The sequence below is a fragment of the Canis aureus genome, chromosome X (genome assembly GCF_053574225.1).
Source record: "Canis aureus isolate CA01 chromosome X, VMU_Caureus_v.1.0, whole genome shotgun sequence".
Taxonomy (NCBI): Eukaryota; Metazoa; Chordata; class Mammalia; order Carnivora; family Canidae; genus Canis; species Canis aureus.
Window position 1 is genome coordinate 97,770,557 of NC_135649.1, and position 24,700 is coordinate 97,795,256.

General features: G+C 39.9%; 1 protein-coding gene across 16 annotated transcripts in view; it reads left to right on the plus strand.

Moving 5' to 3' along the window:
* The window catches only part of DMD (dystrophin), a 2,162,139-nt gene that overhangs the window by 1,773,024 nt on the left and 364,415 nt on the right, over window positions 1-24,700 (plus strand). For all 16 annotated transcript variants that reach the window (XM_077887780.1, XM_077887782.1, XM_077887777.1 and 13 more), the window contains one exon: window positions 17,172-17,344. In XM_077887780.1, coding sequence (XP_077743906.1) covers window positions 17,172-17,344 — 173 coding nt within the window. The remainder of the gene's footprint in view (window positions 1-17,171; window positions 17,345-24,700) is intronic.

Genomic DNA, 24,700 nt, shown 5'->3' on the forward strand with positions numbered 1-24,700 from the left:
TATACAGTGTAGGTGAATGAAGCTAGATAACTGAAAAATCTAGCTCTATTATTGAGTACCTACTATGTGCTCAGTGCTGTGCCAAGTGCTGAAGCAGAGGGATAAGCTGTATTCTCCAGGTTTCACCTCATGCATGCAAGCCAGACCTGAAAGCACACTGTCTTTCTTTAATATCCCTTCACTCTTCCCCATGTGTTTATTATATATGAATCAGGTTTGTTATATGCCCCTTCTGGGCTTTTATTTATTTATTTTGGGGGAGCCTTAATGGCATTGTATCATGTTTTAATTAATAGAACATCATGTTATGAAATTGTTGAATCAGATCTTTTCCCTAGGCATCAAATGTGTTGTCAGTGAAAATTTGACATCTAGATATGAGGAACGAAAGAGATAAGGAAAATAATAATGAGATTTTTATAAAGGAGGATGACATAACGTTTGGGTATTTTAATGTGTTGCCATGACCTAAAATATTGCAGGAAGTTATTTCCTTCAGAAATAAAATAAGGCATCCACCCAGTGCCTTCCTGACTTCCTACCCTCCTTTGATGGGAAGTTCCATGGCTGTGACAGAGAAGCATGTTGAGAAGGACCAGAGTTTTATTATTTGTAGGTTTTTAAGTGACTAAAGGAAGTTACTACCAGTACTAGGAACAAATGGAGAAGCTAACTCTGAAGGTCAAGATTGCAGTCGAAGTTCAGCACAAACAAGAGAAAGTACTCTAGGTATGATCATCACAGAATGATTTAGTACAGAGTTGCATACTAAATCTTAGAGAAGGCTAAAGGAGCAGATTTTAGAGTTGGCTTCCAGGATAGAATTCTAAAGCCAGATGGAACTGATTCACTAGGGAATACACACCATCTCCGAGGTACCACTGAAGCAATGAATTCAAGAATATTCTGTATAACTGTGAACTAGGATTCGGGAAGTTGAAATCTAGAGGCTACAACTTCTGTAGCTGCTGTTAGCAACTGCCTTCATTCAACCTGGAAGCTGGAGAATAGACTTTGGAACTATGATGTGGGAAATCCCATGCTCCTATGACTAAGCTGGCCAACAAAAGTAGCCAAAAGGAGCAGGGAAATGGCCTCTACCTTACTTCCACCTTCCAAATCCCTCACAAGCACATCTACTTGATATAGAGTTGCCAGATCTAGCAAACAAAAACAATGCATGCAACATACTTACACTAAAAAAAGATTTAAAAATTTAAAAAATCCATTGTTTATCCGAAATGCAAATTTAACCTGTATTTTACCTGACAATCCTACCTTACTAAAACCTAATTCTTATCCATAACCCTAGCTGCATAGAAGTCTGTCAAATGCAGTTTTTAATTTCCAGCCAGTCCAGCTAGAAGGAGGGCAGTGTGGAGGTTTCAGTGGGTCAATCCATAGCATTAACCGAAGTAGATTTCCTAGCAAGAATGGCTGAATCCTTTCTGCCCCCAGACACTTTTACTACCACCAGAAAATTTCACGTTGCATTCTCATACTCTCTGAAATCCTACCAATCTGTGATTCATTTGGTTTAACTCATCTTCCTCTTTTTAAAACATAAAAACCTTCCAGGATGTGAAAGTGGGCCAACGATGCTCAAAGAATACGATTTTCAACAGGTGGGAGAGAAGGAAGGTTTATTAGAACATGAGGAAATGTGGGTGTTGAAAAGACTGACCACCAGGAGGTAGAACGAGATGGGCAGGTGCCTACTCAGATCTCCTTTGCTTACTCTTCTGCATTGGACAGACTCGGGATTCAAAGAGAAATAGTTTCTTTTCATAATTCCTCTCCCTTTTATACCCCCCCCAAAATGCATGCCTCCCAAATCACATAACCCAAAGTAATGCTATCAGAATGACATAGATCATCAATATTAAAGATCAAATAGCTGTCTATTTTCTGGCCTGAAATATATATATATATGACTCGCATTTCCGTGGAAATTTCAGTTTTGGGTTCTGAACCATTGACTTGCAAATGACTTTTGGTTACAAAACTCTTTGTCAGTTGGGGACTGCTTTTACTTATTTCAAAAGGAAGACTGCTGTATTTGCACCATGCTAATTAACTATTTAGTGAGAAGAAATGTCAGCCTGGAGCATGAAAAGAAATACTGCCTCTCAGAGAAGTCAAGGCTGATGAAAAACAATCATGCAAGCACAATGCTGCTCTTCAGAAACACGGAAACTCTTTTTGTTGCCCATTTTCCCTAGGATTTTCTCTTTTGCATTTAAAACAGTTAGGTAGTTCAAGTTTCAAGGCTACTGATTGTAACAGAAAATCAGTAGTAATTGGAAGCAGTGGGATGTTGGGAGCTGAATCGAGGTAGCCACTCTCCAAGGTATCCTGGAGGACTTTCCATGGCAATGAAATCAGGCAGTGAAGGTCTGGCTGAGTGAGTGCTAGCACACAGTCCTACAGAGAATGGTGCTGTCTCTTCAATCCTTTTATTGCTGGTGCTGAGTGGGAAGAAGGGGAATTTTTTAGCAGAAAACTTTATTCAAGGGTTGACGAGAGTTATTTAGCTAAAAGAGGTTATTATTACGGTGAAATCAAACTTCCCATGAAGTGTTTGCCATTAATGCAAATCGAAAGTAGCATTGCATCTTTGATAAGGAAGGTGGGTTTTGCAGATTAATTTGTGAGCTTTCTTTGGAATAAAGGAGACATAAATTGTTTTTACTTCAGAGGTGCAGTAGGTTCATTTTCTCTTCAAAAGTGTTCTTTCTTTGAACCTAGTGTCTTACTTCTGCCTATCAAAACAGCATTGCACTGAAAAGCATGGTAGCTACTAGATGAGAATTGGTTATCATCAGCGAATTATTTTTTACTGACTATAATTTAATTTCATACATCTAATGGTATTTTAAAACCCATGAGTTATTTTGTAACTCCTAACATCACAAGGATAAATTTGATTCCATAAACCAAGTGTTGTGCCAAACAAATTATTTCTATTTCTATCAAAGAGAAAAACAGAAAAAAAATTGGTGGAATTCTCAGTGTTCTCTCTAAGTCAGACATTATATGGCTTTTTCATCCAATGAAACTCCTCATGATATGTTGAAAAGAGAAGGTAATGAATAGATGGTGTCCTCTTCTAAATGCTCAGGATCCATTATTTAATTATGATCTTAGATCTAAATCTAGTCTTTTGAAGGACTTGATCCGCTCTGTGTGATTATACACACACACACAACACACATATATATGTAATCTCCAAATCATATGATATGATTAGCTATCCACATGTAAACCAGAAGCCTAGTTTTAATAAAAATCATTTCCTATCACTCGGTAAATATCATAATTGGAGATACTTATGATGAGCAAGGATCTGAGTAGGCCAGACATTTGGAAAATTGCAAAGCTTAAAGTCACGTTGATTTTATAGTGAAGAATCAGCCAGGTTACTTTTGAGGTTTCAAAACTGGATCTACCCAAGGAACATTTTCTTGCTTTCTCAGACACCAGGCAGTTTCCCAGGAGCAAGCATTCATCCATTCAGGGAACCATAATGCATAGTTTCCACTTTTCTAGTGATGGCGCTTAAAGCCATGAGAATAGGCCAAAGGATTTATGAATATCCACCTCTCTGGGCAAGCAAATCGTCTCGACTTTCTCTGGTCCGTTTGTCAGTATTCGCCTCCATGTTGGAGAAGTTTCTTGCAACCTCTGAAGTCTAAGATACAGAGTGAATGGAGGAGGGTACAAAACTCTAACTCATATTCCTGGACTTATCTCTCCAATGGAGAAGCTGTCTTATCTTCTTTTATTTTTTCCTAACCAAGCCATTAGCACGAAACAAGGACATGTAATCTTACCAGAGCAAAATTGGGGTCTTGCCATGGGCTAGCTGAGTGAGTGCTCCATGGCATGATGATGTGTGGCCACTGCACAACAATGCTGCTACCACTTCAGATCTGCTTTTTAATTACATTCTAAATCTCATTTGAAGAGGTTTTATCAGGGCAGCCCGGTGGCTCAGCGGTTTAGTGCTGCCTTCAGTCCAGGGCCTGATCCTGGAGACCTGGGATCAAGTCCCATGTCGGGCTCCCTGCATGGAGCCTGCTTCTCCCTCTGCCTGTGTCTCTGCCTCTCTCTCTCTCTCTCTCTCTCTCTCTCTCTCTCTGTGTGTGTGTGTGTGTGTGTGTGTGTATGTGTGTGTCTCATGAGTAAATAAATAAAATCTTTAAAAAAAGAGAGAGAGATTTTATCATTATGGAAATTGCTTTGTAAATGTGCCCATGATGAAACCCAACAAAAGTTAGCTGAGAAGAAATGAAGATGGAGAGAGATGAATTAGCAGCTAAAACATCATCATCAGACAGAGTTTTCCTGGCTTTAGGCAAAACCTCCCAGAGGGTAACAGAATGCCGCCATGGACTCTGAGGTGTATCCTCCTGGTTATCACAGGGCACTTGTACCTGTAGCACCATCTCTTCTTCCATAAACCCAAGGAAGAGTTCTGCACTCTTCTCGGTGGCACTTTTTCTCCCAACCTCAGACCCATTGCTTGAATTTATAGTGGCCAAAATGAATAATACAGCATTTGCCTCATGTTCTGGACTCCATGCATGCATGCAGAGTGGGCCTGAGATTCTGGAAATGAAAGATGGCTTTCTTTTCATGAAATAAAGAACACTTCTGCTTTCTTCTCAAGGTTATTTAAAAATATCTAGGCCACTGGGTTATGGAAAGCACATGAGGAGGATTCATAGGGAAAGAGTAAAGTCAAAATGTCCTTTTCTCTACAATAGGTGTTGTCTCCTCTCTGTCGCACAATTGATTTGAAGTTTTCTTGTAAGCACATTCTTGATTATCTATTTCTTCCATCTTGAACTGTACCACCGAGCTACCAGGAGGATATGCTCAGGCCATAGCTATGCTTCACCCGGAGTACCAGCTTCTGTATCTTTCCTGACGGGCCCCTGGATCAGTGCACTTTTTTCCTCCCTGTCACTTGCCCTACCTCTTCTATGTCCTGTTGCCCAAGAAGGTGGCGGGTCAGAATGGGCAAAGGCCAGGCTACTTGACTGGGGCTAGAGTAACAGGAAATGTTTTGTAGAACCCAAAGATGTCCTTTAACATGCACCCACCCCCAAATATAGACATTTTGTGCCTGAAATCACTGACCAATTCCAAGAGGCAGAAATCAGCAAAATCATATTGTAGTAATATTTTTCAATGCATCCTTGTTCCTGGGAGTTTCCCATTGAAACAGTACTTGAAAGATATGCTGTCTTCATTAATTCATTGTATTTCTTGCAGGTGAAGGTAGCTGCCAGCAGGATACTACCCTCTATTTCCTCATAGAGGGTCTTGGAAGCTCATACAATTAGAGGCCATATTTTGTGTTTCCAAATACTTGTACAGGTTTCTCAGGAGAGGATCCATCATTTACATGAAGGCATTCATGATGTCTAGGAGGTGAAGTCTCATTACACTAAACCAGTGTTCATTCTCAAAGGGGGTCAGTGCCTGAAGTAGCACCTGGAAACTTGTTAGAAATGCAAATTCTTGATCTCTACACCTGAGCAACAGAATCACAGACTCTGGGGTTGGGGCCCAGCCTGTGTTTTAATAAGCCCTCCCCGTGATTCTCGAGCTCGCTCAAGTTTGAGAACCACTGCGCTAGACAAGTTACCAATACGTGATGCCAAAGTTCATGCTCACAGCTACTTGTGGATGACACAGAGAAAACAAACCCCTCTACCCCCTGCCCACCTCCCCACCATGAGCCCTTCCCTCTGGCCACATAGAGTTACCCAGCTTTGATGTGACTTTGTCTCATCTCATCTCATCTTCAACTTTACTCTTGCTCAAATTTCATCCTCTCACTTCTCTCCTGGTCAGCACCTACTCATCCCTCAAGACCCTGCTCATAGTCATCACAAGTGTGATGGCATCTGCAAATCTTGGTGACAAGGCTAATTGCTCCCTTCCACTTTGGCATTATCATATAATATGATCACTTAAGACTTTTTCAGGAGACTGTGGGGTCATTGAAATAACTTATATCTTATGGTTTTATGATCATTTTCAGATGTGATTTGGGTGAGACCCCCCATCTTGCTGTTAATCTACAAAAGGGAAAAATCATAAAGTCAGAAAGGAACAAAACTCTAACAACCAGGCAAAAGGGTTTTTCACCAAGTCCCTCTATTTTTCTACTCAAGATAACATTAATAGTCAAGTATCATCCACAGTGGTTTCTCAGTCCCCTGGTGGTAAAGTAAACTCTCAACTATATCAGAAATTTCGACAGAGATTCACAACAACTATATAGTCCTTCTGTCCTTATCTGAGAAGAGTAAGGCACTATGGACATAATACGTTTACCACTTCTCTTTCTTGGGGTGACCAGACTTCTTGATTTATATTCCAGATCAGTTGACAATGATGAAATCTAACTATCATTTTTCCTTTCTTACTCAGGGCACTGTGAGGTAGGTTTCCAGTGTTTGGTGACATATTCTAATGTAGCTCCCACAAAAAAATTCTTGTGATGTAAAATAAACTATCAAGACCTCCTTTTCTCTGTTCTAGTCCTTTATTAAAACTTATATAATTTATCTCATGGGCATGGAAACATCTAAGTCTTCACAAGCCTTACTCTCCTGGAGATAGTTTTTCAAATGTACCTGTTCTCAGATGAAAGAAGCATCATTGCCTGGCCAAATGCCAAGAATGCCCTGGGTCTGTTTCAACAAAGTAGTCCAAGGTCTCTAGGATGTTCTGAACTGAACTGAATGCTTTGAGAAAGATTGGTGGATATGCAACAGAAAACTAATGAGTGGGCTTTAGCACAGTGGGTTCTAGGAATGAAGAAACATCCTAGATATTTTGCCAGTTTCTCACTTACGGGATTTCCTTTGGCAGATATGCCAGTGTTACCTATCTTTATATTAATGTCCATATGCATATACCTTCTTCTTCTTCTTCCTTTTCTTTATACATTGGAAAAGGGAGTATGTTTTTTCCCAATCACCATCCACCCTGCTCCATGAGAGAAGAAAAGCTAACTAGGGGGAAGTAACTCCCTAGGCACAAAAACAAAAACCATTACAAGCTCCAGAAAAAAACAATTTGCTCTACTTGGTAGTAGACAGAAATTAACTCACCAAAGAACAACAGGGAATCAGACTTAATTATGTCAGTAGGACTTTAGTTAACATCATGATACTAGAACCTTCTTTAACATTCACACTTTATGGATACCTAGAATTCATTTTTTTTAATTTTTTTATTTATTTATGATAGTCACAGAGAGAGAGAGAGAGGCAGAGACATAGGCAGAGGGAGAAGCAGGCTCCATGCACCGGGAGCCTGACGTGGGATTCGATCCCGGGTCTCCAGGATCGCGCCCTGGGCCAAAGGCAGGTGCCAAACCGCTGCGCCACCCAGGGATCCCTAGAATTCATTTTAAAATTCATTCATTCATCTAAGCTGTAGAATAATGAGTACCCATAAATGAATATGGCTGTATCCAATGTGTATTTGTGAATTATTTGGAAACTCTCCTGCTATTTAAAGTGAAAAGATGGGATCCCTGGGTGGCGCAGCAGTCTGGCGCCTGCCTTTGGCCCAGGGTGCGATCCTGAAGACCCGGGATCGAATCCCATGTCGGGCTCCCGGTGCATGGAGCCTGCTTCTCCCTCTGCCTGTGTCTCTGCCTCTCTCTCTCTCTGTGTGACTATCATAAATAAATAAAAATTTAAAAAAATAAAAAATAAAGTGAAAAGATATAAAATCATCTTAGATTTATGATATCTTTAAACTATTCCAAACAATTGCCTCAGTGTAGGGTTGTTTGTGGTTAGGTTAGGATATTAGGAGGGGTTTCTTTGGAGGGGTGGGGCATGGAATAAAGTTGTTCTGCATTTACAACCTTCATAATTAAAATGAACCAGAGGAAATTAGCTACATGACTGTTATGATTTCTAGTGTATTATCAAAAATAATTATGGCACTTTGCCATATGTTCTTGCTTTCTTCTTACATCTTGCTGTTGGGATAAGATGAGACTTGACATCACCTAATTGCTTTTTTCTAATATACAGTCTTGAACTACACAGATTCTCTAGAGAGAAAAGAAATAGCTCTGTGACAAAGAGATTCATAAATAAGGGCTTTTCTAACTTTTAATTCTGTATATAATATAGACAAATTGTATAGATAAATATAACCAGATGTGTATTGGTCCATGGGAAAATAGTTACCTATTCAAGAATAAGAATGTATTCTGCTCTTTTAAAGCCATTCAAATCATGAGAAGTGTAAGTTCAGAGTGGATTGAGGAGGAATAAATAAGGAAATACCTAACCAGAATCTAACTCAGTGTCCTGGCCATTCCTCTCCAAGCATCACAGAAGATTGAACACATTCAGTATTTCACAAGTACCCTAATGAATTAATTATTGTGGTCTATTACATGTAGCCCAATTCAGAAGTTACTTGCTTTATATTTGAAGAGTGGGGAGGAATTAGGGGAAACCAAAAGAATATCAATTCAGACAGATCTGTACCCTAATCTTGCTTCTGCTACCTAACAGCTGTGGGATTTGGACAGGTTACTTTCATCTCTCCAAATTGTAGTTTCCTCAACTGGGGGATAAGAGAGCTGACTTAATAGAGTTGATGTAGAGGATTTATAAGGAGTATAAGTATTAGTTTCCTGCCCCGTTTTATCCCTCTACTCCACCCCCACCCCTCATCATGGCTCTGCAATAATAAATATGTTTCAGTGTCGGAAAGGCCCATCTGGTCTTTCTCAGATAAGGATAAATATCTTCAAACAGGCTGATTCCTGCACATAAAACATAATACAAAACCAAAAGTACCTTCAACATTGTAGACTTTTCATATGTGGCTGTCTCTATGATTTAAATGTGCCATCTAGAGTTTAAGTGTGAAGACCTTTCAAGATTACCATTGGTGATGATCTTCTGAAAGATGTCTCATGCAGGAAATACCCAATTATGAGCAATGAAGCCATATAGCAATATCTGGAAAAATACTGCAACACAGTATAGGTTTTTATATGAATTTTAGATATATTAGTAAAAAAGAAAACAGCCTGCCTAAGGTCTTGTTTTATCTTCCAACACCAACATCATGAAGGCATGTCATTCTTTTTTATAACCTAAGCGCAGAGCCAAATAGGTACCGACATTAGCTCCTCACTGTGTCCATAGCACATTAGCTGTTTTAAAACATCCCTTACAGTGTTACTCTACCCCCACCTTTCTTAGGATTGTGTGTCCTTTAAAACCCACTCCCATAGACTTAGGAACACCTAACAGAATGTAGTTTAGGTAAGAGTCCCCTGTGCCTATGTGTGGCTTGGATGTCAGTGCCCTTGCCTTGTCATTGTAATTTACTTGGTACCAAGAGGGAAGTGTGTGTATATGTGTGTTTAAAACACAGCATATAGAGGGGCGTCTAGATGGCTCAGTCTGTTAAGCATCCAACTCTTGGTTTTGGCTCAGGTGGTGATCTCATGGGTCATGGGATGGGTGGTGGGATAGAGCCCCATGTGGGGCTCCACGCTCAGTGGGGAGTCTGCTTGAAGAGTCTCTCCCTCTGCTCTGCCCCCAATCTCTCTCTCTCAAATGAATAAAAACAAATCTTTTAAAAAAGTAAATAAAACAGCATATATAATATTTGTCTTACTTCTAGGGAAAGGAAACTTAAAATACCTTTAAAATGCTTTTGCAAAGAGTTATCACTTTGCCTGATTCTACCTTCCAAAGGTAGAGCAAGAGAAGGATGAAAGTGAGTCACACAGGCAGCTATTTCTGTAACTTACAAGCACTCCACGATGCTAGCATCCCTCCTCCTTCCTTCCTGATTTTGGAGCCACCACATTATTGGTTCAAGAATGGCTAAGGCTGGGGATGCCTGGGTGGCTCAGCAGTTTAGCTCCTGCCTTTGGCCCCGGGGGTGTGATCCTGGAGTCCCGGGATCGAGTCCCGCATCAGGCTCCTTGCATGGAGCCTGCTTCTCCCTCTGCCTGTGTCTCTGCCTCTCTCTCTTTCTCTCTCTGTGTCTCTCATGAATAAATAAATTCTTTAAAAATAATAAAAAAATTTTAAAAAGAATGCCTAAGGCTGCCTATCAGCTAGTTTCCTGCCTCTATTCTCTCTCTGATGCCATTAACCCTGAAAACTGCCTCCCAGATAATCATTCTCAAGTACTTTTATAGTATTTGTCTATAGTATGTCATGTCTGCTGTGGTGGAAAGAATGGTGTACATGTGGTGGGGGGGGTTACTCTTTGGTTATGGGGATCAAATAATATGTACAAATGGATTTCTTTCCCATTTATTCTATTTCTCATTTATTCTGTTCATCCTATTATGCTGTGGTAACATCAATAAGGTAGAAGTTGGTTTGTTTTTCACCACTGTGGGCCTAGATGCTAATATGTGAAATATTAGTGGTAGGAAGGAAAAGTAGGGAGGAAGGGAGGAAGGGAAGGAAGGAATGGGGAACTTAAGGGCTGGGACTTTCTTACATTATATGTGTTCTCCTGGCTCCTAGTGAAGACTTGGAAGTACAATAGGTACTCAAATGTGTGTTTGAATGATGAATAAATATCCAGAACATTTCTGCACTGTGACAGAGTAAAAAGAAACTAGGAAAAACGCGATGCAGAAAAGACACTTCTCATCTTACTTCCAACCTAGTACATCTGAAGTGAACTCTTCAATTTTAAAAAGTAATTTGAAGGCTAGAGTAAACCAAAGGGTCAGACAAGGAGAGAAGGCATCACGTGTTACCCGAGCTTAGAATGGCTTAAGGCAGTCTGACAAATGGGATTTTGCTCAGTTTCCTCCGGGGTAATCCACCCTAGGCCAGGCATTTTTAAAGATTAGATTTTGAAATAAAGGTTTGCACCTGGGAATGTACTGAGGCAGGAGAGCATATCCTTTCTCTCCACTGTTCTAGTTGCATAAGTGTGAGAATTTTCGAATGAGATATGAAAGCAAAGACAACAAACCCTGCAGGATAATAGTCTCTGAGGACCTTAATAACAGCCATTTTTAAAGCACAGCCTGTGGACTCCTAAATCCATAGCTGCTCGTTTAAGATGCATTGCGATGCAGTGGACCTGAAAACACACTCCTTATCTACCTAGAGCAACCAGGCTCCAAGCCAAACGGCAGTCCTCAAATTAACTCTTGTTTCTCTTGGGATGACAACTCTGCTGCTTTTACAAGGATTGCAATGGCCACATATAAAATAGGGCAAAATAGTCACACCCTCTGCGAGTCTGTACCCAACTGCATTTCCTGAGTGAGTTAGGAACGTCTGGTGGTTAGATTAGAGTCCTTATAAGGTCAAGATTGTAGATCCAATTCCTTTATATGGGTGCTTCTCAAAAAAAATCCATTAGGAAGGATAATTCTGTTTTGTTTTGCTAGTTTTAATGTCCAATCCATACCAGACTGATACTTTTGTAACATGCAATAAAAATGAATTACTCTTAAAACCTACAAAAACCAGACACAAAATGCAACCCCATGCTTTTTATTTTTGGATTGCTGTAAACGTTTATAAAGATTTACTCTCAACTTCTGTTCTCATAATGGAATATGTGGAGTGTGTGTGTGTGTGTGTGTGTGTGTGTGTGTGTGTACATGTGTATGCTCCCAAACCTCAAGTATTTAGAGCCTATATTTTGCAAGTCATTCTGGATAGCCAAGCTAAGGGAGTTTTACTTTTGTATGTGCATTTTTGTTTGTTGAACTTCTTTCAAGCATCAACACCTTTCCAGGATAGCTATGTTGGATAAATTCATTTAAAGAGCTTTTATATCTACTACTTCCTTCTTAAATAGAGTTTACTGAACATAAATCTGCTTTTTCTGCTGAATTTAGGATCTTCATTACTAACATTAATGATTTGGCTTCACATGAAAGTTAGGTGATGCCTTCAAGGGCTAGATGTGGGACTGCTAGCTGCCACCTGGTGTAACCCCAGTCACCTATGTGTGCCCGCGGCTCCTTCCACACCTTTCTGGGTCTCTGTTGGGTGTCACTCCTTGCCACTTGCGGTGTAGCCCTTAAGGATGGCTTCCCTCCTGTTTTGGAGCTTCTGTTTCTGACCTTTTAAGTTCTTGGAAATCAGATTGCCACTTTTTTTCCTTTCCTATCAACTGTATCTGAATTAAGTGAAAGTTATCAGTAAAGAAGAACTAATGGCCTTATCATTATTCACATACTAATTACTTTCAGAAAAGATTAGACATTGTGTGTCTGTAATGAATTTTATAGGGAGATGTGACCACTTATATTTATTCTTCCTACATCTTTTTGCCAGTTTTCTTGCTGACTTCTTGGTTGTATTCAAGATAGGGAGGTCATCATTTGCTGAGTTCTTTTTTAGAGACAAATAATTCCCTGTACATAGGAAAGAAAACATTTGGATACTGTTACCCATGATGTTGTGGATAGTATCATAACCCTTTGCTTAGATAATAAAAAAAGTGTCACCATAACTGATTTTTGTCATCTCTCTTCTTTATTTTTCTTCTAGTAAAACCTTTATAACTTTTCATATTCTTCCCCAGCTGTCCTATTACTTAGGGACACTATGAGTCACTCTACTTGTTGAATGAGATAGCACAAGTGTAATATTCCATGATATTGTATTTATCCTATTCTTCCTTATAAACTCTCCTTCTCAGTGACTTTCTGAAAGAAGGTCTTCATCCCGCTTGGTTTAAGGATTTCAGCTACATTCCACCCATTGCTTCCTAACACACATCATCCGTTCCAATCAGGATGTGCGGTTCATTGTTCTTGCTCATAAGCCAAACTCACTCCCACCTTCTGCCATTCTGCCATTATTATACTCATCTTCCCAGTGAGAAAACCCTCTTCCCTCTGCCTCTCTGTTTTATCCATCCTTTAAGGCTCAGACAAAGTTGTATGAGTTCATAAAGTCTATCACTTGATTTCCACCCTAATCCACTTAGAAGAGAAACTCTTAGAGTAAAGGCCTGTTGTGTTCTGGACACTGTTCAAAGTGTTTTACAAAAACTATTCCATGTAAGATTCTCCACAATCCAGCCAGGAGGTATTATTATTTAATATTTAGTGAAGCCAAGGAGATTAAAGAGTTTTCAAACCTAACACAGCTAATAAGGGAAAGAGAAGGGACAGACCCAAACCATGTCTACTTAACTGCACTTTGCCATAGTTTTCTCTGGAGGCTGAGAAAGAGCACTGAGGACAGGAGGAGGCTAGACTCTCAGACAGGAAGAGGGTGTGAGATTTGAAGAGGCTCTCCAGGAAATGGGATTCTCCCTACTTCTAAAACCAGTAAGAAGTGAGATAAAACTACTTTAAAATGCCTGCAAAAATTCCATTTTGTCCAGGTGGGCTATCCTCTGAGAATTCTCTCTACCCACCACCTGCTTTTCTGTGGTTCCTGAGCCAAAGGTTCATCTGAAGACAAACACCACCACTTTAGAAAACTACATTTAATGCCGGTGTGAGTGTGTCCCTTCCTACCTGACCTGTCCATGTCCATGTCCCCTCCCACCTAGGGCTCATGCTGCCCTCTTGTACTGAAAATCACTACAGCATGCCAACCTCCTAAAATTTTTTTCAAAAAAAGCCTTGAACTCCTCACCAATACTCACCTCCATTTTACAGCGGGCTACCTGAGTCCTGTAGCTGGGCAGATTGCCTACCGACCTGCCATCCCTGAAGAACATGGGCAAGCTGCCTTGATCCTAATGTATCAAGTCACTACTTAATGTCATGTTTACATGGCTCTTTTTTTAAAATATTTTATTCATTCATGAGAGACACAGATATAAAGGCAGAGACACAGGTGGAAGGAGAAACCTGAAAAAAAAAGAAGGAGAAACCTGCTCCCTGCAGGGGGCCTGATGTGGGACTTGATCCCAGGACCCCGGGATCATAACCTGGGCCGAAGGCAGATGCTCAGCCACTGAGCCACCCAGGTGCCCTTCATATGGCTCTTGTAGACAAAGGAACACATTACTGAAAGGAGAATTTCTGTTCTGGCAGCAAGGATGTTTTGTAGTAAGGAGACCTCTTCAGCACACACAGTTTGTGCTCACAGACGGTCCCAGATGCCCAATTGTAAAATAAGGAGTGAAAAAGGTGGTCAGGATTCCATTTTTCATTCAGAAGAAATCAATCTGTTTGGGTAAATCTATGACCAAAATCAGTAATGCCGACTTTCCAGATGCTTTTACCTCCACAGATGACCCCCTCACCCCACCCCCCTTGTCAGCAGTAGCTGTCTTTCTTTCAGCTACAGCAACTACTGTCGCTTACAACCAGCACTCGTGGCAAATGGGGTGGTGGAGACAGCCCAAGGTCTTCTAGAGTCAAAAAGACTCTAATTCTAATATTTAGAAGATATGACTTTAGGTGAGTCCGTTAAACATCTCTCCACCTCAGCGTTCTCATATGAAGAACAGAGAAAACATGTATTTCCCAGGGCCAGGAGGAAGAACAAAGTGGTACACATCTGTGTTTTGTACCCTTTACTGTTCATGTGTCATTTGTCACTCTCAACCAGCACCATGACCCCGAGAAGGAGTACCAAGCTGAGAGTCACCTTACTGCCAGTGCCAAGACTTGACTTCAGCCACTCTGAACTTCCAAGGGGGGGGGGGTTCTATCCCAACATCTATGAGTCATGGTAGGAAATTCTCATCAATATTTAGTTGGTAACAGGAATGACTTAAATAAAAAGCACGTACTAGGGTTTAGGAAACGTAAAGACAGAACTGTCTCTTGTATTCCTCTCATTTTCTCACAGTGCTGAAACTAGATAACTAGTCCTCAATTAATACTGGTTTATTGATTTTACGTGTATTTCTTTTTAGAAGATGCAACAAAGATGTTTATATGGGGTATAATGGAAATGGCAAAGATGAAAACTAACAAATTTATGGATCAGCTTCCTATTTATGCTTGGGAAGACCTCTCATTTTTCCAAGAAGGTATCAATGACTTCATGATATACATGATCTTGAGGAACTATTAATTGAGCCTGGGTCCTGCTATAAATGGAGGATATAAAAATTCAAGTGAACTCTCACTTATATGCATATTAATGCAGAAATCTGGTTGAATTAGTCAGAAAGTATTTTTTTGAACAACTAAAGGCTTGGTTTCAATCCTCTAAGTTTGTCCTCTGAGGCAAAGTTTTCCATCAAATACAACAAGAAGAAAAGTGAAGTAAAAAGAGAGAAGTGGGGAAATTATGTGGATAACTTAGATCTGTTTGGTTTTGAGTCCTGATTTGTTTGGATAAATTAACCCTCACTTTTCTCTTTTCCTGAAGAAGTGGCAAATTCAGGAGGGCAGGTTTTGCCATGTAGGTACGTGCACATGGAAGAGACATATGTTTGATCAGACCCCATTCTGCAAGAAACCCAATACCAATTTTCCACCACAGGAGCTAGTTTCAAAATCAAGCTATTCCCTTCCAGAAAGAGCCTGTTTGTGACGGGATACAGATAGAGGCTGCTCGGTCTGTTCGAGTATTTCCCTTCTTTCAACTCGGAATGTACTTCGATCCGTATTCCCCCTTGTGACTTCCAGTCACAGAGAATAGGACAGAGTTCTCTTTAGGGTCCATCTGTGATACTTTGGCTGCCAAAGAGAGTGACGGGAGACATTCATTGTCCATCTACCTGACATGTGCAACTTTCAGAATCCAAGAGTCCGTGACAGAAAACACAGGCCAGTTCTTCAGAATCACTAACATGTTACTGCTGCCACTGGCCCCTTACTTCAGAAGAGTCATTTAATTCCATTTTAGAAAGAGGGAGTGGAAAAAAGAAAGTTTCTGGTTACACAGATCAATCCAATTGTTTGGGACTTCAGAATGAATTTTTCAACTTGTTGAACAGAAGCATACAAATCTCTAAAAGCAAGTCAGATAATGTACAAAGCCTCCATTCATTGTGTAGGCAGAAAGGAATGCTGGTACCCAGCAGCTCGCTAAGGAATGTTCCTTTGGCTTGGACTGTTCTGTTGGGAACAAGGAGGGAAACACATATATAAAATGAATTTATAATGTCTCTGGCTTATAATGGCAAAATGATAAGAAAAGTTGGCTGTTTAATATAAACTGTCCATTGCATATTCCAGGCCTCCTCTCTTTGAGGTCCCTCCCACAGCCACAGGCCTGGCCGCCGTGTAGTGAGGAGGACAAAGTAGCGTTTATTATTATTGACTGGTGAGGCCTGCGCTCTGAAATTCATCCTGTCGACAGAATGTAAGCAAAGTTGGCATTTTAAAGCAGGGCTCTTTCAGCCGCTCGTTTTTCTCAGGCTTGCTATGCAACAGGATCAGTGCTGTAGTCCCCGGTTCAAGCTGAAAATGTTACACAGGAAGACATACCATGTAAAGGTCAGATTCTTCTACTGTGATAATTTTCTTGATCTGTGTATATACAAATGAGGTTGGATGTATAAGCTCTTCTCATAACTCTTATCAAGGTCCTCTGGACTTTCTACCTGTCAAGCCTAAAAATACGACGGTGTTTTAAATGGGAGATCTTACTAATAAATGTACGATGCTGTAATGAATGTGTGATGCTATAATGCCAAGGTGAACCTAATGTGTATTGTCAAGAAGATGCTCTCCTGCGATAGAATCCCATTAATGTGCTGGTGCTGTGGACCGAGTACAACCTTGTTTATTAGTCTCTCCATGCTTTTATGGTCAGAGTCAACTCTACAGATCACTTATGTGCATGGAAAATATGACTTAACCCATAGTGTAATGAAATGATTGGCCCTAGGGTGCACTTTATCATGGAATTTTATTTCATATCGCTTCCAGAAAACATTATCTTTTGTCTGCGGACCAGTTGATGTAACCTACGAAATTTGTAAAGTTGCAGATATATAATGTTTCAATTTGTAGTGTCAAGGACTAAATGTATTATACCTCACAAGATGCCCACTGCCAATCTACATAATAGCATAAAGAGACAATGCATCAAGAAGAGGGAGTTGGAGGTGCATCTTCTTGTTAGTGGGCCCAACTGAAATGTCTTTTGAAAGAGCAGTTTATTTTTTTATGGTTCTCCAAATTCATGTCTAGCCAATGTCTCTTGTTTGGTAATTCCACCCATGTTCTTCCTGCTGTCCCGTAGGATCTCCAAGGAGAAATCGAAGCTCACACAGATATCTATCACAACCTGGACGAAAATGGCCAAAAAGTCCTGAGATCCCTGGAAGGTTCTGACGATGCAGCCTTGTTGCAAAGACGTTTGGATAACATGAACTTCAAGTGGAGCGAACTTCGGAAAAAGTCTCTCAACATTAGGTAAGAAAAGATCCGGGGCAAAAAAAGCCAAAAATGATTTAAAATGGGAAGATTTTCTTCCCATTCCTAGCTCAGGCAGCTAATATCTCATATGTTTATGTAAATCACCCAATTTCAGAATGATTCATTTTATTTTGAATAAATGAATCATTCATTTGCTTGGTATGGAGATGATACTTGAGGGTTCAGATTAGATTAAAATGGCGATGTTTTATAACCACGGGAGAGATGCATATTAAGACATTAGAGTGAATTTAAATGAGAAACACAGCTATCCTAATTTGATAGAGTTCTCTCTTGGCTTACCACAGGATTATACAAAAAGTGATAAAATTAACGTGTGTTTATCATGGAATTCTTTCTTTGGCATTATTCTAAATGCATAACAGAGGACATTCCTTAAATATTGTAATGCCTTATAATTAACACTTTTGTGAGGAGACCTCTCCATAGCTCCGGCAGCTAGAGAGAGATTATAGAAACTTCTGGTCTTTAACTCTCAGAGTTTGCCACTGCATCCTCTGGAAACTAAGCCTTGAGGTGGTCCCTACTCTCCTCTCTTAGATAGTTGCCCCATTCTTTGGGGCACCTTTCTCCTGAGAAGCTAATGGATGCATCTCAGCATTGGTGTAAGGAGCACAGAGTGAAGCTCTCGCTCTACCCATTGTGAGATGGTTCGGTGGAGGGGCAAAGAGCAGGGACAGTTAAGTGACATGCCCAGTGTCACATAAATGACATGGGAAGTACAGGGAGTGGGAGTCAGGTCCCCTGCTTTCCAATCAGTTAGTTGCTTGCCCTAATTCACGTGTTTTTATTTAAAAAAAAAAACATTTTGTGCTTTCTTCTGCATCTAGAAGAGGCGTAGGAGTGGAGGGTAGTAGAAGAGGACGAAGGGGCATCGCAGTGGTTATGAGGGAACACACTGAACACTGGGACGAGATAACTACCTCTAGGTCATAAGTCTGTGGAATGGAGATTTCTTTTTCTTCTTTATAGTTCTAAATTGACCAGACTTTTGACGTACAGCATATTTACTTCGATAATAAGGGGAAATATCACTGAAATTTAGTAATTCAAAAGTACTCTTGTAAAAACCTGTACATAATGTGGAATAATAAGAATGATAGCAATTAACGCGGTGCATCACATATCGTGCCATGCCCTGGACATTTTATATTTCTTGACCTATTTAATGCTATCAGCAGCCCTACGTGATACACTGTTATTATTCTGTCTTTATATTTGAAGAAAGTGAGGCACAGAGAGGCTAAATAATTTCCCTAAGGTCATTTATTTAGTAAGTGGCAGATCCAAGATTGAATACAGGGAGTCCGGCTCCAGGGGCTGAGCAAAATTTTCACCATCATATTATCCTGAAGGGTATGAAGCAGAGAGGAAAAGGTAAGACTCACATCAATACAAATAAGTGAAAGGATGGAAGAGAGAAACAGGTAATTCTAGGAGTAGGAAAGGATTTATTTTTACTTATAAGGTTTTCCCCCCAAGTTTGCACCCCAGCTTCCAAAGCACTCATTTTTATCTCCCTGCTTGGTCTATTGAAGTTTGTGCCGATGTGCTTAGGATGACTTGGGAACAACGATGGGCAGTGGCATTTTCAAAGGCAGGGAGACTCTGTTCACTTCCCATCACTTAAACTTGAAGAGAGGTCAGTGTGTGTAACGACAAAGGCCACTTTCATAACATCTGTTATTAGAAGGGAATGAGACGTGTGAAATGGGAAAGATATTAGTGGATAAAGTAAAAGAAAAGAAAGTTATTCTTTTTTGCAGAGAAGAAAGGTGCTCTAACTGTTCTACACATCACTCGGTGCCTTTCCTCTCCTTCAGGTGAACTTGATGAAAAGAAAGGGGAATCGAAAGCGGCAAACAGCATGTCAGCCAAAATACGGGCTCTTCCTTCTCAGCAATTTCCCATATGCCAGCCCCTGCAGTTTAATTCTTGCTGTCATTAATCAAGTCAAAAACAGTTACCTTGGCTTATCTCAGGTGCTGCAAATTCTAGAATTTAAATATCCAGATCAACAGTTCTAGCTTCTAACTAGACCTCTCTCATAATACAGTTAAAAGCACTCACAGAAAGAAAGAAAGAAAGAAAGAAAGAAAGAAAGAAAGAAAGAAAGAAAGAAAAGAATTCTTCACGTCAGAGTGACTCAGTCTCCTTCCTGATACTTCGTTGATATAAGGGTATCGGTCAGGCCGGACTGAATGGCAGGGTTCAGCCAAAAGCAGCCAAGTAGAGGCAGCGATTTGGGATGGTGATGAAGCAGGATAGCTGGACCCTGGAAGAGTTAGACCCAGAACCATTCATGACGCTTAGAAGCTGGCTTTGTGAATCTAGTCAGTTCCTCTGTCAGCATTATTCTATAGTGAAAAGTCACTACGACTAAAAACTCGTTGCAAAGATACCCCGGAGGAACAGCCCTGTGTTCGCCTAAGGGGTATAACACATCATCCCACAAAAGATGGCAGTTGGCTCAATGTCTTAAAAGGGATCCTGGACCCCTTTTTCTATTTCAAAATATAGAAACTTTAGTACTTAATTACACAGGTGTCCATTTTTTTAAGTTTTTATTTAAATTCCAGGTAGTGAACAGACAAGACAGTGTGATATTAGTTTCAGGGGTAGCATTTAGGGATTCAGGGCTTCCATACATCACCTAGTGCTCATCACGACAAGTGCACTCCTTAATCCCTGTCACCTGTTAGGAATCCAAATGATTTTGAAGTATCCCCTGGCATTCCATTGGCTCAGAAGAGGTATCCTTGTGCTTCCGGTTCCAAGTCTATGTTGTGTCCCTTTCCCTCCATTTATTTTCCTTTGGCCCTATGCCTTTTCTCTTCCTGTGATTATGATTCTTATGTAAGTCTCTATCATGTCGTTCTATATTGATAGAATTGTCCCTTTAGGACACACACTGGTATCATCCATGACACATTTACAAAAACTATTCTTCCTTGGACATTTCTAGCACATTATCCCCTTGCTCAAGAACTTTAGTCTTGTCAATGCCCATATTTTTCTCATTCTTTCATTTATCGTTTTCATTCAACAAATAAGTACTGAGTCTTTACTATATACTTGGCACTCTTCTAGGCACTGAGGATACAACAGAACAAAACAGGCAAGAGAAAAATCATTGGTGTGATGAAATTCATGTGGAGTCATCAGAAGCTAGTGGCCTCTCTACTCTACCTGATAAGACTCAGATCATCCCTTCCCTTTCCTGTTCTCCCTCTACCTCCCAGTTCTTCCTCACTGAGCTGTGATCTACTTAGTCCCTGGCATGGGTTCTCTGAGCCAAGAAGATTCTGCTTTTTTTAAGATTTTATTTATTTATTCGTGAGAGACACAGAGAGAAAGAGAGGCAGCGACACAGGCAGAGAGAGAAGCAGGCTCCATGCAGGGAGCCCGACGTGGGACTCGATCCCGGGTCTCCAGGATCACGCCCTGAGCTGAAGGCGGTGCCAAACCGTTGAGCCACCGGGGCTGCCCGAAGATTCTGCTTTTTAACCCCATCCGTGCTCTCTGCCAATTTTCTCACTCACCCGTTTGGGTATGTACATTTGCTGGTCCTCACACTTGGAATGCCATCCCTCCTCACATCTTCCACCTTTTCCTTCAAATCTCATACTGAATATTTCCCTCTCTGGCTGTTCCTTCATTCGCTACGAAGTCTTCCTTGTACTATTCTCATTTCCGCTGGATGGCACATTCCTTTAAGTATTCATGAGTTGTTTCATAGGGCTCTGCTTGCTGCCTCCAGCTAAATTGGAAACATAAAAACTCCAAACTCTACTATTTGAGGGGAATACTTTGAGAAGGATCGGTATTGACCCTTCTTTAAATATTTGGCACAATGCACCTGTGAAGCCATCTGGTCCTGGACTTTTGTCCATTGGGGGTTTTTTGATGACCAATTCAGTTTCATTACTAGGAATCGATCTGTTCACATTTTCTATTTTTCTATTTCTTCTTGATTCAGTCTCAGAAGACTGTATGTTTCTAGGAATTTATCCATGTCTTCTAGGTTGTCCCAGTTGTTGGCATATAATTTTTATAGTAATCTTTTATAATCAATCCTTTGACTTTCTGTGATGTCCTTGGTAACTCCTCTTTCATTCCTCTTTCATTTCTGATTTTATTTGAGTCCTCCTTCTTTTTGTGTGATCTTGGTAACTCCCCTATCAGGTACGTAGTAAGTCCTACTGTTTGTGCTTGATGAGTCTGACTAAAGGTTTATCCATTTTGTTTATCCTTTCAAAAAACCAGCTCTGAATCTCATTGACATTTCCTCTTGTTTTTATAAGTCTTATTTCATTTATTTCTGCTCTGCTCTTTATTATTTCCTACTTCTACTAACTTTGGGCTTTGTTTATTCTTTTTCTGCTTCCTTTAGATCTAAGATTAAATTGTTTGAGATTGTTCTTGCTTCTTGGGGTAGGCCTGTATCACTATAAACTTCCCTCTTGGAACTGCTTTCACTGCATCCCAAAGGCTTTTGGATCTCTGTGTTTTCATTTTCATTTGTCTTCACATATTTCTTGGCTTCCTCTTTGACTTTGTCATCGACCTATTGATTGTTTAATGGCATGTTGTTTAGCCTCCACGTGTTTGTGTTTCTTGCAGTTGTTTTCTTGTGATTGATTTCTAGTTTCATCCTGTTGTGGGCAGAAAAGATATGTGATATGATTTCAATCTTCTTAAATTTTCTGAAACTGTTTTGTGGGTTATCACATAATCTGTCCTGGAGTATGTTCTATGTATACTTGAAAAGAATCTGTATTCCCCTCTTCTGGGGTAGAATGTTCTGTATGTATCTGTTAAGTCCATCTGGTCTAATGTGTCATTCAAAGCCACTGATTCCTTATTGACTTTCTGCCTGGCTAATCTATCCAAGCCCTAAATGAGCCAATGAGGTAGAGTCAAAGGAGTCCTGGACCCACATTTGGGTGACCTACTTTCTCTTCTGGTTCTGTTACCAACCACGTAGCCTATGATCTTGAGCACATCACTTAACTGATTCAGACTTCAATATCCTGCCTTACTGAAATGAGGAGATTTAACCAGAGACATGGATGGTCTTCAATTTCCCTAGCAATTCTACTGACCTATTCTTTTTAATTCTGTAGTTTTTTTATGAACCTAGGCAAATTATCAAAACTTTCTACATTGGTTTACTTATATTTAAATGGAACTGGTTAAGTTCAAAGATATGGTGTAAGACAAAGTAAATAAGATGTCTTGGAGAGAAAAGAATACTTTAATTGAAATTGCAGGGTACCATCTCATAATTTAATTCAAGGAAAGTATATGCCATCTGTTCCATACGCATTATCACATCACATTTTATCCAAAAGGTATAAGGAAAAAGTAAATACTCAGTGATAGTTGAGTGCCACTAGACAAAACAAAACACTAACTCTTTTAAGTGGCAGAAAAATAAAGTAAAACATTTTTACTTGCATGCATACATACACATGTGCACATTCTCTCTCTCTCTCTCTCTCTCTCTCTCTCACACACACACACACACACACACACACACAGAGTTATTGATGGCATTATCCGACATCAAAATTGTGACTAGTCAAAGAAAGTGTTTCTCATTCTAAAATATTCCATTTCCATAACCTTGCATCTTTAATTTTGAAAATATTAATAATTTGGGAAGTAGCCTGGGGAATTTTTTTCTGTAAGAAATAGATTTTCAGATTTCAATTCAATTTGTCACCAGAGTATATTTTCCAGAGTATCGTATATACTATTAACCATGAGAAGCACATATGTTGTCAACACAATTTCAGCAGAATTTACATTCTGTGAGGTTTTCATACTTCGGAGAAAAATTTATAAATGTTATATGCCAATACTCACTTTTATGGAATTCTGAATGCTAATTTGAGAGACAAGACTACCAACATTATGTAGTCCAGAACAGCAATGAAACTCTTAGAGAGTGATCAGTATTAAAACTTAAAATAGCTTAGAGATTTTTCTATGATGGAGAATAAACAAAGAGGAAAAGGAGGCACAGTCTTTCTACTTTTGAGGGAAAAAATGCAACTTAGACATTGACTATTTCTGACCTCCTTTCTCTTACTCTTGGAATGTTAATTATGTTTGAAAGTTGGAGTTCATGGCCCAGATGGACCAAAAAAAAAAAGTTTACTTCTCTTTGAGTTTAATTCTCTCTCTTTATTTAAAGCCCCCAAAGCTCCCATTTTATGTCTATGATTCCTTATTACTTCTGCACTCTTTTTTTTAAGATTTTTAATTTATTTATTCATGAAAGACACAGAAAGAAAGGCAGAGACACAGGCAGAGGGAGAAGCAGGCTCCTTGCAGGGAACCTGGTGTGGGACTCGATCCCAGGACCCTGGGATCACACCATGAGTCAAAGGCAGATGCTCAACCACTGAGCTACCCAGGTGCCCTTACTTCTGCATTCTTACCTCCTCTTTCTATATGCTTAAATGCTATCTTATTACACAAGGGTACCCAGGAATATATATGAGTACATTGTTAGTTTTCTAAAGAGAGTCAAAGTGAAAACTGCTTTCAAAGTAACACATTTTGCTTTAAGAATATGTGCCTTTCAGAGTCAAGCTCTAATAAGGATTTCAAATGAGACATCAACCCAATCATACCTGAAATATCTGTGTTTTAGAGATCTAACCATCGTCAGTAGCCTGTTGCAATTCTTAGCACCCTGACACTAAAGAGTTCCTTAAAGACAAGCATTGTATCCCAACACACCTAAAGGTTCTGCATTTTACCTAAACCTTACAAATTGTAGAAATGATCTGCTTATTAAAGATCAACACTTGCCTTGTTAAAAGCTAGTAGCCCCTCAGCTCTTGTCTTCGCTAATAAAGATTAATAGAAAATAGATAGGAGCTAAGTATGCCCCTTCAAACCTCCACGTTTATTTTCCTTTGAGTGGATAGGGGTAGATGGAGTAAATTTGCCAATCAGCAGGAAGGCTTTTTGCTCAGGAATCCAAAAGCATTTGCTGAAAACAACTAAGGTTAAGAATTTTCTCACATAAGGAAAATCTGCAACTTCCACTTCCCATGTCTAAATAGGACAGTTCAAGTTATGTGCTTCAGCGCAGTCTTTAAACATTTGCATCCCAGCTCCCACAACTGCAAAACAAGAGGGTTGAACAGAAATCTCTAAGGTTCCTTCCAGCCCTAAAGGCCTATGATAAAACCAGGAGGGGAGAAAAAGAGTCATTACAAACAGAAACATTTTCTGGAGAGATATTCCCAATATAAACATAGGTTAATCATTTGGAAATATTTGGTATATGATCTCGAAAATAAAAATAAGGCA